Source organism: Microtus oregoni, unplaced genomic scaffold (genome assembly GCF_018167655.1).
Source record: "Microtus oregoni isolate MIOR12 unplaced genomic scaffold, Mior012 000008F_ref0000371, whole genome shotgun sequence".
NCBI classification, from domain to species: domain Eukaryota; kingdom Metazoa; phylum Chordata; class Mammalia; order Rodentia; family Cricetidae; genus Microtus; species Microtus oregoni.
The window spans coordinates 21,960,202-21,980,446 of NW_024543067.1; the positions used below are offsets into that span (position 1 = coordinate 21,960,202).

Genomic DNA, 20,245 nt, shown 5'->3' on the forward strand with positions numbered 1-20,245 from the left:
ACATCATCCCCAAACCCATATAAGTCACTTTTTTTAAGAGTTGGCAGATTGTAAATAAGTTGTTTCCTACAAAGCATTTCATAATTACATTTTGAAAGTGGGCAATGTTACAGTCAGTGCCATAGTATATAAGCCTTGGACAAAATGAGATAGCTTCCCTGCATTCTCCATGAAAAAGAGGTTACTGTCATTTCCCGTCTAGAAAAGCTGGACAGCCCACCCCGAGTCTCCTCACAGAAACCACGTTGACAAGGGATACATGAACAGTTGGTATCCCACCAACCTAAAAATCCCACCATGCCTATGACCTACTTTTTGACAGTCAGGTTCCTGAGTCTTTCTACAACAACAACAACAACAAAATTAATTTAATTTAAAATTTAAGAAAGAAATGCAGACTCTTCCTTTCTGGCTTATGAAAAGGTAAGCATTCATGTTAGGTGACAAAATGAGAGAAAACCACATTGTGAGGCTACAGGGGTGGGGGGCGGATGTCAAATGCTGATGTCCCTGCTTAGAGCTAGCAAGAAAGTGAAGGCATTTAAGGAAAGTAAGTAATTTACAATCCTGCCATCAACAACATTGCCATGGAGGAGAGCTTCTTGCTTCAGAAATGAACAGCTCACGGCAAGCCTTGGTTAAAACTTTGACATGTTAAGAAAACCAGATATACTATGCCTAAAGATATCAACATGAAAAAGAAACACACACAAAAGGATACTAAAACGCACATTATTTAAACCACTGAGTTTATAATAATTTAATACACAACAGAAACAGCAAAACAAAGGTACTAGAATCAGGCAGGCAAAGAGAAAATGTGCATTCTCTGGAAGAGGTAAGACAGATTTCAGCACACATATTGTAATAACTCATCACAGATGTCTCAAAGAACTGCCATGAGAACTATTTAGAAATTCCATATGTATGCATAAAAATATATGTATGTAACAATAATTAATAGGAAGGAGGCAATGAATTTGATAGAGGGCTAGGAGAGGCATATAGGAAGATTCAGAGGAAAGAAAGAAACTGGTAAATGATGTGATTATAATCTCCTCATTTGCTTTCCTGCGTGTGTTTTCCTTTCCTTTCCATTTCTCTGCTTTTTACCACTAAGCAGTTGTGTTCCAAATGCAAGACAACATGCTTAAAGAAAAAAATGTAATAAAAGTTAAGTGTGTTTAAATGTTCTGTGATGGAAAAGACAGTTAAAATTCTGTGGAAAGTCATCCAGAAATTAAATCTAATGAAATCATAAACATATTTTTTTTTTTACTTAACATCAGTACACAGCACATTTTTTTTCTTTCTTTTTTTTTTTTTTTTTTTTGGTTTTTTGAGACAGGGTTTCTCTGTGGTTTTGGAGCCTGTCCTGGAACTAGCTCTTGTAGACCAGGCTGGTCTTGAACTCACAGAGATCCGCGTGCCTCTGCCTCCCGAGTGCTGGGATTAAAGGCATGCGCCACCACCGCCCAGCTCACATTTTTTTCTTGCATTGCAAACTTAAAATGAGGATCCACAAGCTTAGCTGTATATCCATTGCATGTCTTGAAGACTGAGTTCATGAAGGTTGTTGGCATCTCATGACAGTCTCCAGACTATCCACTTTTCCTGAATTCCTCAGTCATATCAAGTCATGAATAAGTCACAATAGTCCTCAGGGACATAAACTGTACCATTAAGAATACTTACAGTTTCTTTAAGATATCTAGGAACTGTATAAACTTCAATGTAGCTCTTTCTTCTTCATGAAGAATAGGGCCACCACGTGCTTGTCTGACATACACAGATATGTTGTGTGAGTAATCATGTTCGGGTTTCTTTTCCTCTGTCTTTCCACAACATTTTCTGAACAAGGAAACAATATTAATAATATTTCACATAAATAAAAATTTTACATGGAGTTCTACTTACGGTCAACACTAGAAATAAATGATTTGATAATAAATCAAACATTTGAATAGAATTCCTTCTTAGTGCTTCTTCTTTTCAGACACTACTGTAGTTATATTTGTACTCCATTGTACCCTAAGCCTAAAAATTAGCATATATAAAATATTTTCAGCATGTATAATTTTATTATATGTTATAACTTGTAGCATTTTAAATATTATATAATTCAAGGAAATTTTATGAATTAACAACCATATTTCCCTTTCCATACAACAGATTTACATATCAGTAGTTTTGCCACTAGGACATTTTTTAGCTGTTTCCTAGTTACAAACTACAAATGTCTTTACCATAATTATCACAACCATATTCATATTCAATAGCTTGTTATACTTTTCAGTCTTCCAATAAATGTATGAATAAATTATGATTTGTTTCTAGTTCATTTCCCCAAGATATTCTGTTAAGTCTTTGAAAACTTAAAGAACAAAAAAGTAAAACACAATATCCATCTTTAAAAAGAAAATTGGCTATAAAATAATCTAAACAGCCACAAATTAAGTCCTGATAATAGATTAGGTCACATTAGCATCTAACTTTTACTGCATTGTTAAGTGTGCTATTTCCTATGCTATACATTATATATTCATTATTGCAAAACATTAGGACCAACAATTCTCTCTAATTTATAAACTAAGGAAATTTCAGAAAGTTTATCATTTCTTCAAAGAAAGAGACATAGAGATAGATAAGCAACAAAGGAAAAGACAAGCTCAGAGAAACAAAGACATGTGAGTAGAGATATATCAGATGAAAACAAGACAAATTAACCTAAGGAGATTATACTAGAACTATTTCTAGAGGGGAAAAAAAAAACTTAAAAATTCTAAAAATGGTGAAATTCTGTTCAAAAATAATTTTGGCTCTTCAATGGTCAAAATTATAAATAGCTTCAATTGACCATTTGTGCTTTTTTGGTAACTCTGTATCCAATTATTTATAAGTTAATTTTCATTTTGTGATAGAAATTCATGAAATTACTTATGGAATTGTTATCAAATAGAATTACTTATAAAAGGAATCTATTTTATCCTCTATTGTTGACCTTGTACATTTTAGATATTGTTTCCAATTATAAAATAAAAAATATTTTTAAAAGAATATTTATAATACAACAGAAGAAAAGAAGATCAAAAAAAAAAACCAATTACAGGAGATTGAGGCAGATTTTAGAAACAGAGCATGACCAGCGTGTACAGGAAAGCACAACTGTTTCCTTCGTGCAAAGAACTTGTCTCCAGACATAACCACAGCCTAAATTTTGTTTGCACTATTTGCCTTTGTTTCCAGTAAGATTTATTATAAAGTATATAAATTCTATAAAAATAAAAATTTTTGCACATCTTAAATTTCTTATTCTAGTGGCTTTTATGGCTTGATTTTTTTTTATTAATTTTTAACAGTGTTTGCACGAGATTAATGGCTATGGTTTTACCATTTTCCTACTGTAGGAGATTTCAGTGTACATTATCTACTCAAAAAGTTTGTTTCCCTTTATGTTCATTTTTTGCAAGTTAGTGTACAATTGGGTTTTTGCTTCCAGATTGGTTTCTCATTACAGGTCCTTTAGCGGAACAAATCCAATCGCGTTCCTCCCTTGCACCCATCCCAGTGGTTTTCACAGATCTCCCTCTTCTGATATCCCTTCCGATACTCATTGACTTGTTGAGGCCCAACTCCATAGACACTTCCTGGGAACATAGGGGTCACTCTGGCCAGGAAAGCATGTAAGCTAACTCTATCACCTAAAATTACAATCTTACCAATCAGAGATGCCTAGATACCAGCATAAAAAACAACAAAATAACAGACAGGGCAGAATGTTTACTAGATCCCAGTAACCTTAGAACATGTAGGCTATAATTATTGCAACATAGCTGAACCACAAGAGAAAAAAAAAATTAAAATAGTTTTAGGAATATTTCAGTGAGGCTGAAAGAGGGACTGGATAAACCCTTAAAGAAATCTATGAAAACACAAATAAAAAGTGCAAGGAAATAAATAAAATGGTGCAAGACCTTAAAGGAAAACAGAACAATAAAGAAAACCCAAACTTAGAGAAATCTAGAAATGAAAAATCCAGGAACCTCAGAGGCAAGCTTCACCAAAAGAATTCAAGTGATGAAAGAAAAGTCCTCAGGCATTGAAGACACAATAGATAAAATAAATATTTCAGTAAAAGAAAATATTAAATATAAAAAAACTCTTGGCATAAAACAGTCAGGAAATCTAGGACACTGTCAAAAAACTAAATCAAAGAATAATAATATTGTGGAAGGAGGAGAAAAACAAGCCAGAGACACATAAAATATTTACAACCAAATTATAGAAGAAATTTTCCCTAACCTAAAGAAGGACATGCATATTATGGTACAAAAAGAAAAAAACCATACAGAATATCAAATGGATTGGATGAGAAAAAAAACTCCTCTTAACACATAAAAATCAGAATGCTAACTGTACAAAAAAACTGAAGGATGCAAGGGAAAAAGACCAAGAAGCAGATAAAGGAAGACCCATTAGAATTACATCTGAATTATTAATGGAGACTCTAAAGACCTAAGGGCCTAAACAAATGTGTTACAGATTCTAAGAGACCATAGATGCCATCCCAGACTACAATATCAAGCAAAATTTTCAATCACAATAAATGGAAAAATACAGTCCATGATAAAATCAAATTTAGTAAATACATACTACAAATCCAGTCTTATAGATTATCAAAGGCACTTTAAGGGAAAACACACACACACACCACCACCATACAACAATGAAGACAAAACAACACACACAAAACTAAATAGGAATCAACAATCATTTCTCATTAATTATTCTCAATATCAGTGGTCTCAATTCCCTAATAAAAAGATACAGACAAACATAATGGATGTGAAAACAGGATTCATTCTTTTACTGCATCCAAAGAAACACACTTTAGCCCTGAAATTAGAACCAAAGAAACACTATCTGGCCCTGAATCCAGAGCTAAAGAAGCACACTTTGCCCCTGGAACCAGAGCCAACTCTGTCCCTGACCAATTGAACATGAAACCAACCAATCCCTGAGTAGGAAACCCAAAAAGTTCCTGATCAGAAAGCCAACTAATCCCTGAGCACAAAATCTAGTCAATCTAAGCTTGTCCAAGATCAAGAGGACCAAAATCTGACCAATTCCTTTCGTGAAAATCTTCTCCCTGGAAAAACTCTCCCCTAAGAAGCCCTATGAGATGACACACACCTTTAATCCCAGCACTTCGGAGGCAGAGGCAGGCGGATCTCTGTGAGTTCGAGGCCAGTTTTGGTCTACAAGAGCTAGTTCTAGGACAGACTCCAAAGCTACAGAGAAACCCTGTCTCGAAAAACCTAAATAAACAAGCCACTCCTCTGCCTGTTCAGTTGGCAGCTGTCCTCCTCCACCATGGCAGAAGTAGCCACTCTCCTGGACTTCTTCCTAAATAAATACCTTTCTTGTGAGAGTTTTGGGTGAAGATTTTCTCTCGCTGGTGCAGAGCAGAATCTCTGTTGGGAAGCTCCCTTAGGAGAGCAGGGCAGAAGCAGCCACTGATACCTCTGCTGAGAAACTCCTTTGGGAGTAGAGCAGAAGGAAAATCTTTTCACTGGAGCGGAAGCAGATTGCTACATTTCTGCAGGAGTTTCTCCCTTACAAAAGAGAAGCAGAAGAAGTAACATCTACTCAGGCCAGAGCTGAGTAGAAATGGATACCTCTGCTGGGAAACTCCCATGGGGGCTGGGGCAGAGCACAGCTGTAACCACTTTCTCAGAGAGGAGCAGGATTGCTACATCCTATGGGGAGACCATCCCCCAACAGATCACAGCTTCGATTATAGCCTGACTTCCTGGCAAGTCAGGATACCCTTTCCTCCAGAGCTGTGAGTATCCAGGATACCTTCCTGTCACAGCTTCTAGTATAGTCCAGAATACCCTCTTCACAGTTTCATGTATAGCCTGATTTCCCAGACTTCCCAAAAAGTCAAAATACCTTTCCCTCTGCAGCTGTAACACTAGCACAAACTACCCCAGAACAGGTCACTAAAGAATGGGATACTCAATTGCCTTTCTTGCACAAAGTTCCAAATTACTTCCATATTTCTCCCCCAAATAACATGGTTATGTCTATCATAGCAATACTCCACTCCTGGTATCAGCCTGTCTTTAGCTTTACTATTGCTGTAATGAAACACCATGTCCAGAGCCACTGGAAGATGCAAGGGTTTATTTTACTTAGCTTCTACATTGTAGTTCATTATCAAAGAAGACAAAAAACTCAAGCAAGGCAGGAACATAGGGGCAAAAGTTGATGCAAAGGCCATGAAAGGGTGCTGCTTACTGTCTTGCTCAACATGGCTTGCTAAGCCTACTTTCTTGAAATGGGAGGTGGGGAGGAGGTGGAAATTTTTAATAATAATAATAATAAAGAAAAAAAGAATCCAGGACTACCAACCCAGTGATGTCACTATGCACAACAAATGGGCTGGTCCCCCTGCTATCAGTCACTAAGAAAATCCCTTACAGGTTGTGTATAACCAGATCTTATAAAGGCATTTTCTTAATTGAGGCTTCTTCCTGCCAGACAACTTTTGAGTGTGTCAAGTGGACATAAAACTATCCAGCACAGGGGTTAATATCAAAATGCATAAAGGACTCAAACATAAGGACATTAATTAAAAAGTGGAGTAAAAATCTAAATAGACTGTTCCCATAAGAAGAAACACAAATAGCTGAGAAGCACCAAAGAAATGTTCAGCATTTTTTTATTATCACACAAAAACAAACAAAACTTCTTTGAGATTTCATCTTACACTAGTCAGAAAGGCCAAGATCAACAAAGCAAATGACAGCACATGCTGGCAAAGATGAGGGATAAAGGGAAACACTCATCCATTGTTGGGAGTACCTCATTGCTAGAAGGCAAATATCAGTAATGAGTGAATGGAATAAGTGCCTTTCTCTGGAGAGAATGGGAGAGCCTGTTTGGGGACATAGGGTGACAAACTTTTAGCCACCAATAGGTCAAATTCTTAGAAAACCTCTAAAATTTGCACTACATCATTTTAAAGTATAGAGTCCCCTCAAATCAAAATAGGCTTTTGTTCCTTAATTCTGCTTATTGTTTGATGAATAAGATTTGTAAGCTAGTATGCAACCAAGAACATTACATTTGCAGATGTACTATAGTTAGTGGTACCACACTGGTCTACTGATGGAATACTGGTCAATAATCCATACAACAACAACAAAAAAATGATGTTGCACAATTGGCTGCTGAAACTATAAGAAAAAAGTCTCCATCTGTGAAAGAGAAAAAGACTCTATGATTTTGGCATTGCCCAGAAAATCTTATTCTAATATCACCTCCTCTACTATGCTTTTCCCTTCAATGTATAACTTTTATTGGGGGGGGGGAGGTGTTGATTTTAACTTGGAAGTTTTGTGGTGTTTTTAAATTAAATATATCCTTAGGTATTTTTATACATGTATATAATACATTCTGATTATTCCCATTGTCAATATCTCCTATCTCCCTCTTACCCCCAACAACTGACCTCCCTCAAAACAACAAATCCCCTTTTCACATTAATGTTTGGTTTGTTTTATGATGTTAACCAGAGAAATCCATGTGGGCATGTATTTAGAGCTAACCATTAGCGTATGACCAGCTCATCAGTAGCTACATTAAGACACTGAAATGTTATTACGTTTGAAGTAGACCTTAGAAGTTAGATAGATCTTTCATGCTCATTCCTGGAAAATACTATGAAAATGGCCATCCTACAGATGGCAACCTACAGATTCAATACAATTCTAAACAAAACTCCAGGATCTTTCTTTACATACATAGAAAAAGCAGACTTCCATGTGGAATCACAAAAGGCTGCAGATAGTCAAACAATTCTGAACCAGAAGAATAATGCTAAAAGTATCATCACATCTGATTTCAAGTTATCCTATAAAATTATATTAATAAAAATGGCATGATATTGGCAAAAAAACAGAAACATAGATAAATTGAATGAAATCAAGGGCTGATATATAGTTCAAATATATAATGTATAATGATATAGAGCCACCTGTCTCTTGACAAAGACAGAAAAATTTACATGGTGGGAGAACAGTATCTTATAACAAATTGTATGGTGGAAACATGATGTAAACATGTAAGAAAATGAAAGAATATTTTTACATCTCATTCTGTATAAAAAACACCTTCAATTGGATCGTGAACTTCAACATAAGACCTGGATCCCGAAACTACTAGAACAAATTGAGAGCACATTTCATCATGTATGTGAAACAAGAACTCTCTGAACAGGATTCTGGTCACTAAGGAAATACAGACAACTGTAACTGGAGACTATTCGTTTGTGTCCAGGCCGCCCAGACCCAAATAATCACTCAGAAACTATATTAATTACAGCATTGTTTGGCCAATAGCTTAGGTATATTCCAAGCCAGCTTTTTCATCTTAAATGAACCCATTTCTATTAATTCATGTATCATCATGTTGATATGGCCTACTGGTAAGTTTCCAGCATCTTTGTCCTTCAGCAGCTACATGGTGTCTCTTTGACTCTGCCTACTCTCTCTCTCTCTCTCTCTCTCTCTCTCTCTCTCTCTCTAACATTATATATATATATATATATATATATATATATATATATATATATATATTCTAACACATATATATATATTAGAAAATCACACCTGATTTTATTCTGCTAAGCCATTGACTAAAACAGCCTTATTCATCAATTAATAAAATCAACATATATACAGAAGGACATCCCACATCAGACAACAATCAACACAGGTCACGTCATGAAATAAAAAGCTTCTGTACAGCAAAAGAATAAGTCAGGCAATTAAAGGTACTGTCTGTGGCATGGAAGAAAATCTTTTCTTTTATTTATTTATTTATTTATTTATGCAATATTCTTTTTGTGTGTATGCCTGAAGGCCAAAAGAGGGCACCATTATAGATGGTTGTGAGCCACCATGTGGTTGCTGGGAATTGAACTCAGGACCTTTGGAAGAGCAGGCAATGCTCTTAACCACTGAGCCATCTCTCCAGCCCCAAGAAAATCTTTTCAAGCTATAAATATTACAGAAGATATGTGTCCAGAATATAGAAAAATTTCAAAACAAAGCAAATTATTTTTAAAAATTCAAGCAATCAATTAAAAATGTTTTTTTGAAGCTAAACAGAGTTCTCAAGAGAAGAAATACAAGGGAAACAGTTTGTAAAGATATCCTTAATAATCTAGATAACTCAATTTTTAAATTTTTTTCTGACAAAAAAATTTCACTCTGAAATTAGGATAGTTCCAAACTTACCCTAATTCTATGGTAGACTCTCAAGTTAATAGATTTCAACATACTTAGCTCTTAAATGCAATCTGAGTTTGACTTGTTTGTTCAGAAATATTTTTTCCTCAACAACAAAACTAAACAAAGCACCTCACAGAGTCTCTTCACTGCGATAGAGTTTATAATCCTGGAGATAGTCTAGAGAGCTGTCAAATCATGTGTGACGCAAAGAACTTAAAATTTACTGACAGACATTTTTCTTCTTACTTGTTATCAATCCCCATGTTGAAGGGAATTGTCTCAGCTTTATTTGTAGACTGCCTGACTTGTATGGCTATAAGAGAACTTTTATAATTATAATTGCCTACATGTAAGAACATGCCATTCAGAGCCACCTGATATGGTCCCTTTGAGGTGAGAGGAGTGTTGGGTAGCACTTTCATTTTCTTTTGTTCACAAAAAAAAAAAAAAATTCCAGCATATCCAAATGTTTCTCTTTCTCTCTCCTTTTTTTCAGTCACCATGCCCATTTCAGAATTCAGGGGACAAAATATAAGCTTTGGTTTAAAAAAAATTAACAAAATTTCATGACAACAAGTACTAAATTGAACAATTCCAAAATCAACTTAATTGTCTTGCCAATATTTGGATAATCAATAATGTGAAGAATATCACCTGCGCTCTTCTTTGGCCAACTACTAGTTTTCCTGAAACCTGAATATTTCTTGAGGTAAGACTTACTTGAGGTTCCTGTACACTCTCTGATCTAATGCAATGCCATCTTTCTGTCAGCTCCTTTGATGTGTTATCCCTACAGTTATCACTCCTTACTCAGAGCTTGTCAACACTGTCAAGTTCTGATGTAGGGACTTTGGCTGGGTAGCATTTAGCACACAGTTACTGCTCAGTATGCGTTGTTCAAATGAATAGAAAAATTATAAGGTATTGCCGTGTGATCTCATATCAGGTAGTGCGATTTTTATTTTTAGAACATGATAGCATAAGTACTGTGGCCCTAGTTTTTTAAATACAAAGGGAATATTCCATTTAATAAACTTCAGAACTTCAGAAAAAAACATAGTTTCTCGGATCACAAACAGGTAGTATCAATTATGCTAATATATATATATATACACATATATATATATGCTTTCAACTATCCCATGATTTAACATTTATTAATGATCCTGAGGAGAGATGCAAGGTATCATGAAATAACAGTCCTTGGTAATAACTCTAGCATATAGGTAATTTAAACAAACTGGAGGTGGTGGGGATGCATTAAAAAAGCACAAGCTTGTAAAGCAATTATACAAACATTGAAATCTTCCAGTCTATCACAAGTTATTTGCTTCAGGCTTCCCTTGCTGCATTTCCAAATATTTGTCTTTATTTTCTAGCATTCTTAACAAGTCACACATTTAGAAAAGATGTATACTACATCAAGGCTGTAAGTTCATTAAACAAAATGATTATATTCAAATGCTTTTAGGAAGCATACATAGTATATGTTACTATATTATGCCCAATATATTAACATAATATATAAGTACAGGTAATGTATTTCAGATAAGTCATTGCCATTTTAATTCACAGGAAAGCTACATGTTTACTGCTATTACAGTTACTATATTATGCCCAATATATTAACATAATATATAAGTACAGGTAATGTATTTCAGATAAGTCATTGCCATTTTAATTCCCAGGAAAGCTACATGTTTACTGCTATTACACCAAGTAGAATTCTGAGTCGCAATTCAAATAACCGTGTTATTCTAACCTTTTAATGCCTTTAGTCCAAGCCTCAGTGACTATTCTTTGCTTTGACATAGTTGGACAGCTTGGAAGTGATGGATAACATGGCTGACTAAACATTCAAAATTGTAGGACCAGGAGACAAATTCCCAAAAGACCTCTGTGAAGGCTGCAATTGTCATTTGAGGGTACTATAGAAGTGATCTGGGTTACTAAAAGCAAAGCAAATTGCCAAGAAGCCTTTTGTTCTTTCCAAAAATTATATAATTAAAAATCATATAGCACAGAGTAAGAAAATTATTTCACAAAGTAGTGCTACTACATGGGTAAGTTATAAACCTGGAAATTGTTGTGGAATAGGCAAAGATGTGTTGTTCATACTGCATTTGTTTAACAAAATAAAGATGTGTTGTTTTGCCTCTCACCTAAGACACTTGGTTGGTCTAATAAAAAGATGAATGGCAAATAGCTAAGCTGTAGAGGAATATTCAAGGCTAACAGTGGAGAGAACAAGTAGGAGGGGGAATCTACATTTGAGAAGAGAGAATGGAGAGAGAACAAGGGAAAAAGAAAGGGAGATTATCAGGACTAGTCAGTCTGGTAGCCACCAGTCAGTCAGACATTGAAGTAGGACATACAGACTGAAAGAGAAGTAGCAAGTCCCAAAGCAAAACTGAGATGAAGAGAAACAGGTTGGTTTAAGTTATAAGAGTTAGTGGGACAAGTATAAGATGAGGTTAAGTATCCATAATTAATAAGTCTCTGTGATTTGGAAACTGGTTGGTGACTAAAAAGAAAAAGCCTGAAGCAGGAAACTTCTATATTAAAAAGAGTAGCCTGGCTTCTCTTTTCTTTAAATAATCTTATGTCTTGCTAATTTGAGATACTAGATTCTAGACATTATTAAAACATTGTTATGGGGAGAAAACCTTCAAAATTCCATGTTGAACACATGAAATACAACATGTCTTTCAGTTATTGTCTTTCAATTGTATTTCAGTACAATTGTCTTTTAGTATTCATGGAGACATTGTTGAGCAACTGCTGGAAAATAGCAAGCAACACACCACACCAACTTCTCCACCCAGCCAGGTCCTATATGTGTGTGTGTGTGTGTGTGTGTGTGTGTGTGTGTGTGTGTGTACATAAACATACATATATATACATATACACATACACACACATATATGTATATCTTTTGACAGGGTGTGCCAGAGCGTCCTCTCCAGATACCCTCTCAAACCCTTCATATATAGCCTGGGTCCAGCTATAAGTACTCCAGATTATTATGGACAGTTTTATTTTTGACACCACCGCAACCTCTAGGTTCTGACCAAATCCCATGGAGTCTACCCACAAGAACTTAGGACTTTTCGTAACAAAGAGGCACATCTGCTCCTGGCAGCTCCAATCTACTTCAAGAGGATGATAGGAACCAAAGTGGATCCTATGGAGTTGATTAGCCATTTGGGCTAGAAACTGCTCTCTCCTGGAATGTTTGATGGTATGGTGTACGAACTGGACATGCAGGACCCACAGAAAATGATGGCTGAACTTGTCTAAAGAAGGTGAGACAGACCTTCAGCGTTCCTGCTTCATAAAAGAGTCTGCCATACATTCTACAGGACATAGAAGAAAGTGACTGACAAACTGTCAATTTAGGCAGAATTGTCTTTGAAATTTTCTGCTTTATGGAAAAGTTTGCTAAATGCTATTGGCCTGTAGGCTGAAGATGTGTGCCCAATGTTACAGAGAACTTTGGGTGACTGTCCATGCAGCAAAATGTCTCTGTCGAATCTAGAGTTTTGGAAGTTGCTTACAATGCACTTCCTGTTTACTTAGGTAATATTATATCTTTCTGGAGACTTTGATGGAGTTGAAGAGAGATAATTAAAATTTTAAAAGATAAATTAGGTGTAAAGCTTTAGACTCAAAAAGATAGGATAGATCGAAGAATGTTCCTTAATTTGCCAAATGTAAATGGACTAAATATTGTAACTATAATTCTTGCTTGATGACTGTTTTGTTGTATGTAATTTTACTATATTAAATTAAAACTTTCCTTTTTATTTAGACAGAAAAGGAGAAATGGTGTGGGAAGTCCTTTCTGTATATGTGTTGCTTTCATTGGTTAATGAATAAAGAAGCTTCTTGGGCCTATGACAGGGCAGAATATAGCACAGCGGGAGTTCCAAGCAGAGATAGAAAAGAAAAGAAGATGGAGTCAGAGAGACACCATATAGCCCCTAAATGACAAAGATGCCAGAACTTTACCCAATAAGCCACAGTCATGTGTCAATACACAGATTAATAGAAATGGGTTAATTTAAGATATAAGAGTTAGCCAGAAATATGCCTAAGCGAATAGGCCAAGTAGTATCGTAATTAATAAAGTTTCTGTGTGATTATTTCGGGTCTGGGTGGCCATGAAACAAATGAGCAGCCTCCACCTACAGGAAATATGAAGAGTTGTAAGCTTTGTCTTTTGCAAACCCTTGTAAAACTGTATTGAAGCTACTCCCTGGAATTCTAGAGAGGACCTGCTAGAGTCTATCCTGGTCAGTATCAAAGCTTACTTCACATTTGATTCAAAGTCATGAAACTGTTTTTTCTTTATCTCAGAATTAACAGAACCCCTGCCTAGAGAATGGTCCAGGTAACAATTGCAATCTATCTTCCCAATCAATTAATGTGAGAATGATAATCCCCCAGAGGTATATCCAGGCTCCCATTTGCCAGGTGATTCTTGACAGTCAAATTGATAATTAACACTATCATAGCTATTGGACTTTATTTGCATGGTTTTTCTTTGTTTTAACTTTTACTGATTATTATATGTGTATGTTTATGTGTGTGACTGCTTGTCTGTGTGCACATCACATTCTACAGCTATCCAGAGGACAGAAGATAATGTCGTACTCTGGAACTGGAGTTACTATAGGCAATTATGCCCAGTGTGGGTGTTAAGAATTGAAGCCAGGGCCTCTGCAAAAGAAGCAAGTGCTCTTAACTACTGAGCCATCTCTAGCCAATGTTTTTCAAACATACAGAAAGCTTAAACTCCTATTTTTCACAATGTGTCTTTTTAGATCACAGTACACATGAATCATACCTGTATGTTTTTGTTTATATTGATTTGTTTTATAATACAGTCAGGGTCAATTCTGTTGAGGCTTGAAAATTAGTTTTTCACTCTTAGAGATCTATGAAAAATTTTTTTCAGACTCTTAATTAAATTTCCAATTGTTAAAATGCAACAACAAAGCACGCTGTGCCCCATGAATTTACCATTTGACAGATAAACATCTGAGGCTGTTGCTTAGAGGTCAGGTAGAGGAGGACTCCTCACCTTCAAACTCTCAGCTATTGATATTGCTATTGCAATGTGGCTGGAAGGTCTGCTCTGCCCCCTGAACTAGGAAGATTGCACATTTTTCTGCTACTTCATTTCAGGAGACTCCTTTCTCCTGACTGTGTCAAGGTCCTGTAGCCTGAAGTTGCCACATGAGTGTCTCATTCCTTGCTCACTATTGTTCATAGTGGATCCTCTGCTAGCTGCAGGCCAAGAAAAGCCAACGCCATCCCTTCAGGCAATCTCTCAGCATCTCCCTCCACAAAATCTGTAATATTGTTCTTACTTCACAATAATTGTTGTACTTAAATGGAGTTTAAGCCTTATTCTATTGAAATAGTCTCAGGAATGACTGTAGAATATTTTTCAGTGTATTGAAATGCTGGTTTCAAAACAAAGACCTAAATTTATAGAGTGGGAAAAGATCAATGATCAGGATTTAAAAAAATAACCCTCCAGGTGATTCCACTGTGTCTTCTAAGCTGATTATCATCTTAAAAGTTGTGACTTCCTCAGTAGCCAGCCAGATGTTTTTATGCCCTAATCCTAGAGCTTAGCCCTTTCCTCTGTCTGTATTACTGTTGCCTAAGAGAATCCATTTAAAATATCTTCCTCCTTCTCAAAGGAAGATGGTCTGTGTTTTCTTTTAGGAAGCTATGATGCCTGGAGTACAGAGGAAAGGTCATAGAGCCATTTCATCTTCCTCTAATATATATAACATCAATGAGACAATAGTAACAGCTTAGAAAAGCCTAAAGGAATCTTGAATACCATTTTTTAAAGATATGAGATAAAATGTTTAAAATTGTTAAAATCTCTGAAATATTATAGCTTATATCAATAAATAATACTTTAAGTTGGGGGACTAGGTGGTGAATCTAATGCATTTTTTATTATTACGTAAATTCTAGTACTGAGTAGAATCTTTTTTTTAGCAATAATATATCTTAAATATCTTGTTCTGGGAATTAATGGCACTTTATACAGTTATAATTTCATTTTCCCCTGTAATACATATTTTCAACTATTATCTACTTTCATTGCTGCTGTTAATACGCTTGCTCTTTGCTCATTCAAATCATAAATTTAAAAATTATTATATATTTCTTTCTTTCTAATGGTTACATTAAAGAAAATAATGTTTTTAATAGGCAATTTAAGGAATACTTATTTTTAGAAATTACCCAATTATTGAATTTTTTGATTAAGACGTTTTATAAAATAGGATATATCTGACATTTAATTTAATATTTCCTTCAAAATAATCCAAACCATGCATTTCTTAACTTAGTAGTTATGAAGGCACAGAAAGAAATGTCACAGCTAATCATTCAGTAGTATTAATGATTCCCCCCTCAACTTAACCACATAAATTTTAGTCTGCAGTTTAATGGAAATAGTTACCCTCATTGAGAAGAATCTAAATTTACTACAAATAAATTCTTAAACTTTATTTGAATTTTTTGTTAAAATAACCTTTAGTTTTTGTTTTATGCTTAACAATTTTTCTGGAACTAAAATAGTAAAAATACAATAACATTTTTATATAAATCAAATAAAATTATAAATAATTATAAATATTCGTGATTGTAAACATACCTTAATTTCTCCTCTTAAAATAAGTCACATTTTAAATAAATTTATCAGTAATGGTGGTCCCACAATTATTGTTCTCCTCAATGGCTATCATTTCTTTAAAACTTATTTTCACTCTTGAAATAAGCTGAAAATATGCATTTGTTAAATAATCTGTCATAATGTTTTAAAAAGTGTGGGCGTTAAACTTGTTGGATATAATATGAAGTATTTTAAAACCACTGTTACCATTATACACATTGATTTTATATCAGGCTAATAAAAGAGTCATGGCCATAGTCTCCACTCTCCTTGTGCGATATGTCTCCCATCCCCGTCCTCACCGTGCGTGTTAACATTAGTCCCACTCTAAATCCATTTGAGTCTTTTTCACACTCATTCCAGCTAGAAAAAAATCACTTTCTTATTCTCTCCTGTCCCAGAGCTGTTAAAAGTGAAACATCATATCAGTTATGCATCTATACAGACAAGGATTAGAAATTTGACATCCACACATATCTAGATATTTTATTTAATCTTCCCTGTGGCCAGCTTCATCCTTCCTCTAGTGACATAGATGAGCCAGTAGACAACCCTTATTTTATTTTATTTTATTTTTTCCTTTGAACAGGAATAAATAAATAAAGGAATAAATATTCCTTTCTATTCTTATACCCAAAAGTCTGGACTAATGACTGTTCATAAATATTAATCACAGTGAAGGGATCGGTGCTTACAGCTGAAGGCCATGCTTGTCTTACTCTGTACTAGCAGGGGACCTAATATACAATAGATATTAGGTTACTGTTAGTTAAATTAATTAGTGAAAAAAAGAATTAATACAAACAATTGTGGTTATATATGCCTAGCACAAAATTTAGCATTTCTTGGCATGTATTTCACCATACAAATTTAATTCAAAAGCATTATAACCTTGTACTATAATTCAAATTTCTCATATTATAAAAATATTTCTTATTATAGACCAAAGTGCCCTCAAAGTTCAAAGAATGTAAATTTGAATGAATGTTCAAAGAAATGGATTGAGCTTCAGTTTGCATATTCTGAGTAAAAATCATCTGTGTACTGATTTGTACTTCTCAAATTATAGAAATTACATTTGCTTTTAAAAATGTAAACTATTAGTCTAGTTCACTGTGATAAGTGAATTGTTTCTTCACATTTATAGATATAGTTCTCAGGAAATTATATCCAAGTCTCTGAAACGTTATTTAAAAAAAATTAAACTGTCAGTATAGATACTAAAGTTCTAACTGGTGATCAAAAATATTATAAAATTACAATAGGATTACTTAAAGCAAAAGCCATAACTATTAACATAAACATTAACATTTTCTTCTAATTTATTCATAATGACAATGTTTTATTGGTACAGAATATAGGTATAATTCTGCAAGTATACCCACTTGAATGAATTAAAGGTATTTAAAACACTGACTATGGCTATTAGACTCACTTATTTTAAAAATAATCATCATTAAGATTCCTAAGAACAGATAAATCTGTTGACATAGAGTAATAATACAACAATGTAGAGAAAATCCTGGCACTGTAAATTTTGTCTTCTGATTTTAACATGGAAGTAATTAAATTGTGCAGCCTCCTTAAATGTAATGTTATTTTATGTAGTCCCTTGTATCTTTTTTCAGTTATGTTGCTATTTAAACTTTTAGGGGAAAAAAAGAATTCCTTGACAGATGCTATGCTGGTTAGTGTTAACTGTCAACTAGACACAGCCAAGAATCACCCAGGAAAAGCAGCAGGGTGGCCTTCGGGAATGTTTGTGAGTAATTTTCTTATTGTTAACTTAAGTGAAAATACACAGACCACTGTGGGAAGCACCATTCCCTAAGCAGGTGTCTCTGACCAATGAAAGGAGACAGGTAGCTGAAAGTTAACAAGCAAGGATCCACATGTTTGTTCTTTTGGGGCTGTTGATGGGATGTGAGGCTGTAAGTTCCAGCCTTTAAACTCTGCAACAATTCTTTGTGACCAGGAATTGCAAACCAAATAAATCCCTTACTATATTGCTTGTTTTTTTTTTGTTTGTTTTTTTGTTTTGTTTTTTTGATACAGTGTTTTTCTGCTAAGTAGTCTATCAGTCTGGCTGTGCTGGAACTTGTTATGTAAAGTGTAAAGCTGGTTGGCCTTGATCTCACAGAGATCTACTTGACTCTTCCTCCCAAGCACTGGGTTTAAAAGTATGTGCTATCATTTTCATCTTCCTATATTGCCTTTTATAATATTTTCTCATAGCAACAAAAATGAAACTAGGATATAGATTGTATAATTACATAAAACACCAATGCCATCCCTAAAAAATTGTAGTAGTAAGAGCTAGTATGATTCAAAAGCTCTTTCAAGGCAGAACAGTGAACTACCATGTTAAACTTGTGCTCTTTTTCTGAATAAAAACTGAAAGTCATTAAGACAATTTTTTTAATATTTATTTATTTATTTATTATGTATACAATATTCTGTCTGCGTGTATGCTTGCAGGCCAGAAGAGGGCACCAGATCTCATTACAGATGTGATGTGAGCCACCATGTGGTTGCTGGGAATTGAACTCAGGACCTTTGGAAGAGCAGGCAATGCTCTTAACCACTGAGCCATCTCTCCAGCCCCCCATTAAGACATTTTTAAAGCTACATTGATATTTTTTGGCAAAATGAAAATTCAAACTCCAGACTTCAGGGTCAAATTTTAGTGTCCTTTGAAAGCGAAACAAAATACAGCTGCTTTTGTACTTCATTTCTTGCATCCTAAAATATTCTAGAAATTTACCTTCTCATATATTCCCAAATAAAATAAAATTCAGATAGTGACAATTTCAGATCATTTTGATATCATCCTTGACCTGTTTTTCAAAGTTCATGTAGAAATGATTTTCAATGTCTCAGTCAGGTCCTCTATTTTTATTAATGACAAACTGCTCCAGGGAGCTTCACTCCTTCTGAGAGAAACTGCACATGGCAGAGTTCCTCCAGTCTTTAGCAAAGGCTCTGGCATCATTCCTCTTTCCGGCTGCCCAGAGTCAAGCAGTTGTCTGGCTTAGCATCAGAGTCATCTTATACGTGTGTTAGATGAATTATACAGGGAGAATATAACAATAATAATAGACATTGGTGTTGGTCTATAGTATCAATAACACCTAGTGTCACTGTTTAGGCCTTAGCCATGACTAGGCTCAGGCTTCAGGGGAGGCTTTCATCTTCTGTCCACCACTGTCCCTAAACTTAATGTGGGATTCACCTCTGTAATCTGTGAATACTATCGGTTAATAAAGAAGCTTCTTTGGGCCGATTGCAAGGCAGGAATTCCAAGCAGATAGAGGAGGAAAGTGGAGTCAGAGAGAAGCCATGTAGCTGCCGAAGGAAAAAAACACCTGTGAGAGACCTCTGGAACCTTGGTGGTAGGCCAAAACCTTGTAGTGATGTACAGATTAATAGAAATGGGTTAATTTAAGTTGTAGAGATAGCTAAAAATATGCTTAAGCTATTGGACAAACAGTATTGTAATCAATACAGTTTTGTGTGATTATTTTGGGTCTGGGCATCCGGGAAATTAATAAGCAGGCTCCACCAATATAAGCAGACTAGTTTTATCTTAACTAGACATAAGAGTCATTTTGGAAAAGGGGATCTCAACTGAGAAAATGTTCCCACTAGATTGGCCGGTAGGCAAATTGGTGATGCATTTTCTTGGTTGAAAACTTACATGAGAGGACCCAACATAACACTATCACAAACTGGAGTCACACAAGACCAGCAGGAAGCCACTGGCTTCCAGCTCTAAGGTCAAGTGCTGTTAGGATCACCACCTTTAGGACAAGGAGATCAAACCTGTCCAAGAAGGAAGAGGGTAAGAAATTAAACTCCCCTTTCCTGTTCATAATAGACGTAGTCACATATCACATAGATCAATAAAGCCACAGGTTAAGCAATGTTTTCAAGGAGGAAATCTCATGAGGGAACACTTCTCAACATAAGTTAAATACTTACATTATTAAATTATTTCCAATGGCTGATCTATGTGATTTGTATGTATGTGCATATATACATACACATTTGTAAGACCAGTAACTGTTCAAATTTTATAATACACTGTGGATTTCAACTCAATTTGAAATGTATTTATTGTTCTTTTGAAGTAGATTGCTTGTTTAACCTCAAGAAAATAGATTAATGTTCAGTAATAAAATAGGAAAGTGTGATTTTACTTTTACCATGAGACATTCACTGAATTCTATCAAATGCC

At 35.0% G+C, this 20,245-nt stretch overlaps 1 protein-coding gene across 1 annotated transcript in view; it reads right to left on the bottom strand.

The window, feature by feature from the left end:
• Cnbd1 (cyclic nucleotide binding domain containing 1) overlaps positions 1-20,245 on the bottom strand; it is a 261,717-nt gene that overhangs the window by 219,362 nt on the left and 22,110 nt on the right. The window contains exon 4 of the mRNA XM_041656754.1: positions 1,696-1,851. Coding sequence (XP_041512688.1) covers positions 1,696-1,851 — 156 coding nt within the window. The remainder of the gene's footprint in view (positions 1-1,695; positions 1,852-20,245) is intronic.